We start from the raw sequence: 9,875 nt of genomic DNA on the forward strand, positions 1-9,875 counted from the left end.
AGTGAACTAAAGTTTCCCCTTGCCTATTTCCCCAGTACTTTAATCTCTACTGTCCATCAGTATGGTTACTGAATAGATGAATAGATGTTGCTTATATATATATTCCAGTAGATTCATGATATATTACAGGAATGTTCAATTATCTTTTGATTATCCTACAGCGAAATTTGAACGAATTGACCACTGAAGAGGATAATGGCATGGCAGGATCTCTCACTTCAGCAAGAGATGATTCCTTTGAAATTAGAAAGCAGAATTTGACCACCAAAATCATACCTGATTCTTCTTCACATTCCAAGGAAGAGGATACTTTGATTGAAGAGAGTTTTTCTTCTACTTCAGATCAAGTGTCAACAAACGTTTTGGACGCTTGTACCTCTATGTCTTCTGTGGAATTCGATAAGGTAATACATTGCTTTTTATACTTTTGTGGTAATAAACTGAACAAAAGTTGTTTAAATGTAAACCTTGCCTCTTGTATGCCATTGATGTTAATCATAAAAACAATCCCTCCTTGCAGGAACAGCCATGTAGCGTTGAAGAACACAAATCAGAAGCTCTAAAAAGTCCGTCAGAATTAAGAAAGTCGATTTCAAGTGACAGAACGGCGTATGATCACAGAAGAACGTTACGGCATAAGACATCTGATGGCCTTCTCAATCCATTCAAAGAAGTTTGCTGTGAGAAGATACAGCAGGTCGTTGAAAAGAAGACTGCATGGGATGTACATAATTCAGAAGATGATTCTGAAAATTCTGTAATGGAAGGAAAGCAAAGTCTTGACTCTGATGAAATGCATACAAAATCGTCTGCTTCAGAAAGTTCTGTCCTACTGGAAGTCAGTGAAAAGGGCAGTTTTCTTGAGGATCTACACTTTGTCTCCATGAGGGAAGCCATGACATCTGCACTTCGTGAAACCTTGTCTGAATACAAAGCAGTGCCTTCAGATGGGGATTTACTAAGTTTCTACAGGCAGTTGCAGGAACAAAATGCTATAAATCACAATGAACCTCTTTCACTAACTCAAGATGATGATTTTACTAAGTTTCACAGGCAGATGCTGGAACAAAATGCACTAAATCACAAATGAACGTCTTTCACTAATCAAGATGATACTCATTATAAGGTACCAATATATTTACAAATAAATGTTAAGGTCTAATTTTCTTGAACTACAGTGGCTTTTCTATGCTATTTTCTTAATTAATCAGTGATGAACTTCAGATGAAAAGGAAAAGAATCGGTACCTTTTATCGTTAATCTAACAAAACTATACCCACAGATCGTCGTTGATGTCTCCACCTTGAGAAGAACTGGAATTGCTGTGTTCCTGCGGAACAGAAACGAAATCCAGGTCGTGGAACAGCCACTACAACATGAGAGTGACTGTCAAGTCTCAGAGATATTCAAACGTTTTGCTCTTCCAGAGGAAACATCCAATGTGGCCACATCAGCATCCTTATCTTCTGATGGGTTTCTAATGATTACTGTCGTGAAAAAGGTACTTCAGACATTTAGCCAAAATACAGGACATTTTTATCAATGCAAGTTTTCCTTTTGATAAGTTGACTAGTGAACTAAAGTTTCCCCTTGCCTATTTCCCCAGTACTTTAATCTCTACTGTCCATCAGTATGGTTACTGAATAAATGTTGCTATATATATATATATATATATAATATATATAATATATAATATATATATATATATATATATATATATAAATATAATACACACATAACATATATATATATGTATATATATACATGCATATATATATACATATATATATATGTATATATATTATATATATACATACATATATATATAGATATACATATATTGTATATATGTGTGTGTGTGTATATATATATATATATATATATATATATATATATATATATATATATATATATATATATATATATATATATATATATATATATATTTATATATTTATATATTTGATTCATGATATATTACAGGAATGTTCAATTATCTTTTGATTGTCCTACAGGGAAATTTGAACGAAATGAAAACTGAAGAGGATAATGGCATGGCAGGATTTCTCACTTCAGCAAAAGATGATTCCTTTGAAATTAGAAAGCGGAATTTGACCACCGAATCATCCGCTTCCAGTCTGGCTACAGTTGTCAGTGCAGAACATCTCAATGAACCTGATTCTTCTTCACATTCCAATGAAGAGGATACGTTTATTGAAGAAAGTTTTTCTTCTACTTCAGATCAAGTGTCAACAAACCTTTTGGACTCTTGTACCTCTATGTCTTCTGTGGAATCCAATAAGGTAATATATTGCTTTTTATACTTTAGCGTTAGCAAACTAATCAAAATTTAATGAAATGCAAACCTTGCTTCTTGTATGCCGTCGATGTTAATCATAAAAACACTCTCCTTGCAGGAACAGCCATGTAGCGTTGAAGAACAACTATCAAAAACTCCAAAATGTCCGTCAGAATTAAGAGAGTCGATTTCAAGTGAATACAATGAGACAGATGCCCTCGTAAGTGTAACTGTTGCACCATCAGTAGAAATTCAAGGAGAACACACAGCAAATGACATTTCCTTATATAAAGAAACCTTCATAGGAAAGGAAAATTCGAGTGAATGTCACGAAAGCAGTACTTACACAGAACAGTCCAAGGACAGCTCTTTTTTGGAGTATCAACAACATAAGGCAGGAAGTTGCGAAGCATTAGAGTCCGAAAAGGAGGCTGATACTTCAGTGAACTCGTCCTCATTCTCTGACCAGAACTTGGACGCAAATAATTTAGTGTCAGCCTCACCTGTAATTGAAGAAACCAACGAGGAAACCTCCTCCACGGGTAGCTGCATCCTTCTCAATGTCCAAGAAAAGGGACTCTTCGATGAAGACATTTTCTTCCAAAATATTCGTCATAAACTGCAGGCGAAGGAAAGGAAACTTTTATCCAGGGAAAGAAATGTGTCTTCCATTGCTGAAGATTTCAGCGACGAAGAGAATCTGTGTCTTCTGGATTACAGGAATGATAACCAGACAGTCACTTCCATCGATGATGGAGATCAGTTCATGGTAAGCATTAGCTAAGATAATACCAGTTATTCCTTTATGATCTTCGATATTATCACAAAAGAAAATACTGACTTTATAATTAAAGTAATCAATCAAAATTATATGAAAACTGAATAGTTACTCAGTTGTCAGTTTTAACGTCTGTCTCTGTACTTGCAGATCATCATTGATGTCAGTGAATCTGCGAATGTGAAAGAGTTGCAACTTGAGGTAGTAGGCAATAATGCAGTGCTCATCAAAGGCTCTGCAGTGACCAATGGAGCAGAGCAGGATGATGTCAAAACCTTTTCTGAACGGCTGGATTTGCCTGTTGGGATTGATGTGGAATCTGGACACTGTGCGACCTCTGAGGATGGCGTCCTAGTAATTGCTTTCTCCAAGGTTAGTGAAATTATGGATTTCAGCTATGTATTTCTCTCATTCCTAGAATGCAATACAAAAGTATACACATATGTTCAAATTCTTATAATGATTTTTTTAATTTTATATCTCACAGGTTACTTCTGCTTCTGCTGAAAGGATAAGTACTGACGATACAAAGCAAATCTGTATCAGTGGCGATGAATGTTCTGATTATGGAGAAATGATGCCGTCTACCAGTGTAGAAACTATTAATACCAGCGATACGGACTGCAAGGACTTCATGAAGTCTGTGATGGGTGGACATAGAGCTTCATGTGGTGTGGACACTTCTTCACAGACCAAGAGATCTGCTGAGCGTAATTTGTCAGCTGAAGTAACTGGTTTCTCAGGGGACGTCAACGACTCTCTCACTATTGGGCATTCAACCAACAATAATACTAAGCAAGAGACAATAGAGGTAGGTATAGTTCATCAATCTTTATTTAGCTTCATAAACCAGTAACCAGAATTGTCCCAGCAAAAAGATGTTACATTAAGTTCTTGAGAATTATTTTTGAAGGCATTGTAGTCTTATTTATTGCTATTGATGAAGAGGCTCAAATCGTATTCGTTGATGTTCTGCAGGATACATCTGATACCTTGGATGTTGGGCTCAAGTTTGATGAGAGATGTGATGGTACATTCAGCGTCCAAGGGTCCAACGAAAAAGGGAAAGGCCATATATTGAAAACATCGTGTGAACTAAATCAGACATTACAAAGAGGTCTTGATAATTCGGGTAATGTTCCAAGTTTAGATTCACATAATGAGATGGAGGACTTCACCAAAGAAGGTTTCTCCGGTACCTTTAACACGGAGAGGGCATCTTGCTTCGTTTCTGACTCTTCTCTGAGGATCTCAGAAGAGGTAAGAAATTTGCTTTCATTCTTTACTGATATTTTCATGAGCATCTGCGATGTAAACAAATGTTGCTTCTCCATTGTTAGACATTTATCATATGAATAATATTTCATCTGGAAACTATTCTGATGTTACAGGAAAAGGCCACAACTTCAAATGAAGAAACTTCTGCAAATGAGGGAACTCTGATGATGGAAAGAAGAGAAGACGAATTCTCCAATTCCATAGGTGGAGATGAAGTAAGGGAGATGCAAGAAAACATTAATATCACCTCCTTCAAACATAATCATCTTTCATCATCTCAAGAAGAAGAAGAAGAGCACAGGTCTGCCAAGGACTATGAAGAGAATAAGGTTTCAAGTAGCAGAGCAAACGGTAGAATGCTTCTAAGAAAGGATTCAGATGAATCAGTTGGCGACCTCGAGTATCAAAAAGAGTTGGAGGAACTCTCATGTGTAGCTGAGAAGGCCGTGAAGGGATACTTTTGCCCTGAAAACTACGTCACCTTAAAACTTCAGGAAAAGGGACTCTTTGCCGAAGATGCTTTCTTTGAAAGTGTTCGTCTTCACCTCCTGGTGGAAGGGGGAGAAACCTGGCCCAATTCAGGAGGTCTGTCTTCTGTTAGCGATGAACTGACAAGCACCAAGAAACTGTACTGCATAGATCATCTTGATCAGAACAAAGTGGCTACTTTCATCGAGGACGAAGATTATTATACGGTAAGTCTTAATTGTTCATGGATTGTATATTTTTCATGAAGAGACATTGTACCTTTTCTAGTGTACTGATAAAGATGATACCATGTACGGTGGACATTTGTTACCACTCCAAGTGTTGAAGGAAGTTTCCAAAAGATTAGTAATTGATGTTATCTTTCAGATCATCTTAGATGTCAGCTGCTATTCGGAGAAAGAAAGGGTCAAGGTTTCAGTCATAGAAGAAAAGGAATTGTCAGTTGAATATTCTTGTGTAGCAAGTGACTGTGAGCTGGAATTGATGAAAACCTTTTCTACGAGATTCGTTTTACCAAGTGGTATTGACTCAGGATCAGGACTTTGTGGAATTTCTTCTGACGGAATTCTTGCAGCCAAATTCTCTAAACAGGTAAAAACTGAAGGAATTCTTGTATAATATGATATTTATTTGTTACTCACAGATGCTATTAATTCTATGAAAAATATACCTTTAGTTTCTTACTATAAGTACAACTCCATCAACTTAGTTTTCTCCTTTTTCCAGAAACACTCCAGTTGTCATAAACTGGAACGAAGAGAGGATGCAGGTGAAACACAAAACTGTCTTAATGTAGAGGAAAATCTAGCTTATACAACACATTTCCTCCAGAACAGAGACTGTATCTCTTCAGAGGCCAAATCTGATATTGTTGGTGTCGGTGATTCCAAAGAGTTCACCAGTAAGACTTTCTCAAGATTCAAGATCCATTCTGATTCCTCTGACATCCAAGAACACAACATCATCAACGTCACGATGCTCCCGTTCATCAAGAGAGGACATTTCTTCCACGATTCTTTCTTTACTGAGGCTCAACGACTTTTGCAAGAGGCCATAAAGAAGGTCCTCATGCAGTCCTCTGAAGAAGAAACCTGCAGACATTCGAGCGACATCAAGACATATAAATGTCTGCGAAAGCAGAATCCTACTTGGCAAAATCAGGCGTTCCATCTTGAAGAAGACCAGTACGGCTACAAGGTAAGAATTGTTTTTTGAAATGAACTCCTCAGTCCTAATACTACAAGCTCAAGATCAAAGCTTGTGTAAGCAATAGTATAACGAAACTTGGAACATTAGACTTGAGTAAGAGTTGAATGATTAATTATTTGTGATCTTTCACAACAGGTACTGTTGGACGCAGAGAGCCTCAATGAAGGATCAACGGTGGTTTATGTGTTGGAAGGGACGGAACTTGTCATCGAGTGTCAGCTGGAGACGAAAGGAGGATCCTCACATTCCCTTCAGACCTGCAAGAGATCCTTTTCTCTTCCACCAAACGTTGACGTTAATGAAGCGACTTCAGCTCTATCTTCAGATGGAGTTCTTTACATAGTCTTCTCAAAGAGAGACATTCCATAGATAAGAAGGTAAAGAGTAAATAGACAAAGTTCAAAACTTTTATTTTAATAGAAAATATCTTCTTGTATAACAAGTTTTAACAAATCTCTTACTCAATTTGACGGCTTGAAAATCATACATATTTTGGATATTTGTATTTTTATGCTCAATAAATATTGTCTTATTTTAAGAATTCCTTCTTACGTATAGACGACCTTCTCATAAATTACAGTTTATACAGGAACTACTTCATTTACTGAATTTTCATTTTGCCATTTTTCAAAAATCACCAAGAAAAAACTGAGGGTTTTGCAGATAATTCTATAGAGAGGAAATAAAAGAAATATTTTAGCAACTTCAAAATACATAAGAGATGGCAGGACCTTGAGGAAGCAATTGATAATTAATAGTTGTGTTTTACCAAATGAAAGCTTCAGCAACATTGATAATTTCGTCCAGTTTTCTGGGAAACCGGACATCATGAGATGCATTGAGGTGCAGTTTAGCAATGGAATTGCAGATCAGGTTTTGTAGTGTTCGGAACCAAAGCTTTGGATTGTTTTCAACGATTGGCGTATATGAAATTGTGTCTAGAGATAAATATCTCACACGTTGCATATCGATCTGTAATCGTAATATCCGAGTGGATCTTGTTTGTCTTCCCCCCCGGATAACAGCCACCCACCCCTTGCAAACTAGTTTGTCCGCCCATAGTTGGGTCGGGGTAGGTATGGGAATGGGAGGGTAGGGGAGACATCCACCACCCTCCTACAAATCTGTTTGTCAGTCCCAGGTGGGGGCAGGGTAGGTAGTTCAGCGCGTGTAGCACGCAGTGTTATGTATATTCTTTCAAACGGACGGAAAGGAGATCATACATTTATAGATGATGTTTTCTTTCTTTTAGGCAAGATGTCGCTTGTTATTTTTTTTAGAGAATGGCCAAATTTGTCATTACTGAAGAGGAAACTGTCATTTTTCCCGTCGAACAGAGAGCCTGTGCTGTGGCCAAAGTAAAGATAGAATCTTTCATTTCAAAGTCTCGCTGAGAACACAAACTGTATCAAGAACAAAGGCTCATTTATTTCTGCAATGGATCCTGGAAGCTTTTTTTTTCTTTTTTTGTAGCATATTACTCATATGTGTGGAGGGCAACAATCTATTATCTTAAAAGTCACAAGACAGAGTAACCCCGATATGGAATTTCTTCCAAAGTTTGTTCTTGTTACCTCGGAATTTCTCACTCAAGAAACTAGGACCCCGTATGGGGTAGTGAAGTCAGTTCACCTCACATGGTGTACTGTAGGCATTACTTAAGGTTCTTCACAACGTCCCTTCGGCCCCTAGCTGCAATTTCTTTCATTCATTTACTGTACATCCGTTCATGTTCGCTTTTTTCCATCTGACTTTCCAACCTCGGCAACTATGGTTTCTTAATGCAGCTGCGAAGATTTCCTCCTTCCATACCTTTCAAACCTCCTTACTTTCCATTTCCCTTTCAGCGCTAAATGACCTCGTAGGTCCCAGTGCTTGGCCATTAGCCTAAATTCTACGTTCCATTCCATTTCACGACACTAGTCTTCTTCATTTCGATTCATCTAAAGTAAATGTCCTTAAAAGTCATTTAAGAAGGTCTGGACAAGCCAACTCATCAAGTACGCATATGTAAGTGTATGCATAAATACGCATAATTCCTAATAATTGCATAATATTCCCAAAGAAGGTTTCGTCTGAACTCCCAAATTGACTCGGAAGAATGGAAGGGCAACTTACTATGTCCGAGTCATTTCCACAATTCATTTATCAATACATTCTCACTCATTGCATTATGTTATTTCTCACTCTGTCCTACTTTATTCTTAAGTTGACAAAACCATTTAGAGGGTTGCATGACCACACACACACACACACACACACACATATATACTTTCTGGTTTTTCTCCCTCTCCACACTTCTAACAAATAGGCATCTAATCTATTCTCAGGGCAACTGTAAGTTCAGTCATTAATCTTTACTTTTAAAACTAAGCTTTTGTATTTCTCTTCCTATTGTTAGTTATCTGTAAAAGAAAATTATTGTGAAGGGTTATTCTGTCCGTCCGTACATATTCTGTCCGCCCTCAGATCTTAAAAACTACTGAGGCTAGAGGGCTGCAAATTGTTATGTTGATCTCCCATCCTCCAATCATTATACATACCAAATTGCAGCCCTCTAGCCTCAGTAGTTTTTATTCGATTAAAAGTTAAAGTTAGCCGTAATCGTGCATCTGACGGAACAACACAAGCTATCACGGCCGGCTGAGAGTTTCATGAGCCTCAGGTGGCCTTGATTATACGTAGTACTGAAAACTTGGTTGCGCCGAATTTTTTATTTTCCTTTTTTTTTAACTTATTTTTATGATTGTTTTCTCTCTACTTTTCATGAGGTGGCGGTGGTGTTGGTATTTTCCGAGACATCGATGGAGTACCTTCGTTACTCTTGCATTTCAAAGGATTCTTCAGTTATGGATAAAGTCCTTTTACTTTTATAAGTATTTTCTGAGAAAACAGGTTATAATATTCCCAGTATTAACATTGTGTTTAATACACTGGCTTTAAGTTGATGGAGCTCGACTCTCCTGTAACACCTACTCGTTTACTCTAGAACCCTTTTGCTCTTTTGTTCATTTCCATTAAGAGAAAAGATGTCATATGGTTCCTTTTCTTTCTCTCTCTTTCTCTCTCTCTCTCTATCTCTCTTTTCTGTATAGGCACGAAGAACTGAATCTATTTCATCTCTTGGTGACAGGAGGTGACCTCCAAGACCCTTTAGTCCCGAAGGGGGGACTAGTGTATTGCCGTCAGTGTAGGTGCACTGTAGGCATTACTCAAGCTTCTTTGCAGCGTCCCTTCGGCTCTTAGCTGTAACCCTTTTCATTCCTTTAACTGTGCCTGCATTGATAATATCTCTTACTATCCACCTTCTCCTAACAATTGATTCATAGTGCGGCTGCTTTGAGGTTATCCGTTTGTTACACCTTTCAAACCTCCCTACTCACAATTTCCATTTAGTCGCAGAATATCACCATAGAACCCAGAGCTTAGCCTTTGGCCTGAATTATATATTCCTTCCCATCCCAGTCTCGTAATCTGCTGCCATTAGTGGAGATTTTATTCGTTTAGTATTCTCTGGCAAAGTAAAGCCATTGCCGTTTGGTAGTTTAGTAACTATAGTAGCCGCAAAGCAATATCTTGATGTTGCACCATAAAACCTGCCGACAAGTGAATTACATGAAGCTGGAAGCCGTTCTCTTATCAGCAGGTCCTGTAACATCCACAGGCCACCACTACACACGTTACTCCATGGAAATCATCATTCCCTGGAAGCATATTTTCTAGAACTGTAACAGAGTACCGGGACTTTTCCCTGAAAAAAGGTGGGACGCCATATTCCAAAAACTAACGATAGAATCTTCTTGAAAATGATCTCATTAGGTT

General features: G+C 37.7%; 1 protein-coding gene across 1 annotated transcript; it reads left to right on the forward strand.

Annotated features, from left to right (window-relative positions):
• The first annotated feature begins 2,000 nt into the window (after nucleotides 1-2,000).
• Nucleotides 2,001-6,577, forward strand: LOC135212158 (serine-rich adhesin for platelets-like). The gene is made up of 9 exons (XM_064245580.1): nucleotides 2,001-2,303; nucleotides 2,418-3,068; nucleotides 3,228-3,449; nucleotides 3,565-3,888; nucleotides 4,056-4,337; nucleotides 4,469-5,050; nucleotides 5,211-5,435; nucleotides 5,571-6,041; nucleotides 6,189-6,577. Exons 1-9 carry the CDS (start codon nucleotides 2,031-2,033, stop codon nucleotides 6,420-6,422), a joined length of 3,264 nt encoding a protein of 1,087 aa, XP_064101650.1. The 5' UTR covers nucleotides 2,001-2,030; the 3' UTR covers nucleotides 6,423-6,577.
• The last annotated feature ends 3,298 nt before the right edge of the window (nucleotides 6,578-9,875 follow it).

This window comes from Macrobrachium nipponense, chromosome 40, assembly GCF_015104395.2.
Source record: "Macrobrachium nipponense isolate FS-2020 chromosome 40, ASM1510439v2, whole genome shotgun sequence".
In the NCBI taxonomy this organism is placed as follows: domain Eukaryota; kingdom Metazoa; phylum Arthropoda; class Malacostraca; order Decapoda; family Palaemonidae; genus Macrobrachium; species Macrobrachium nipponense.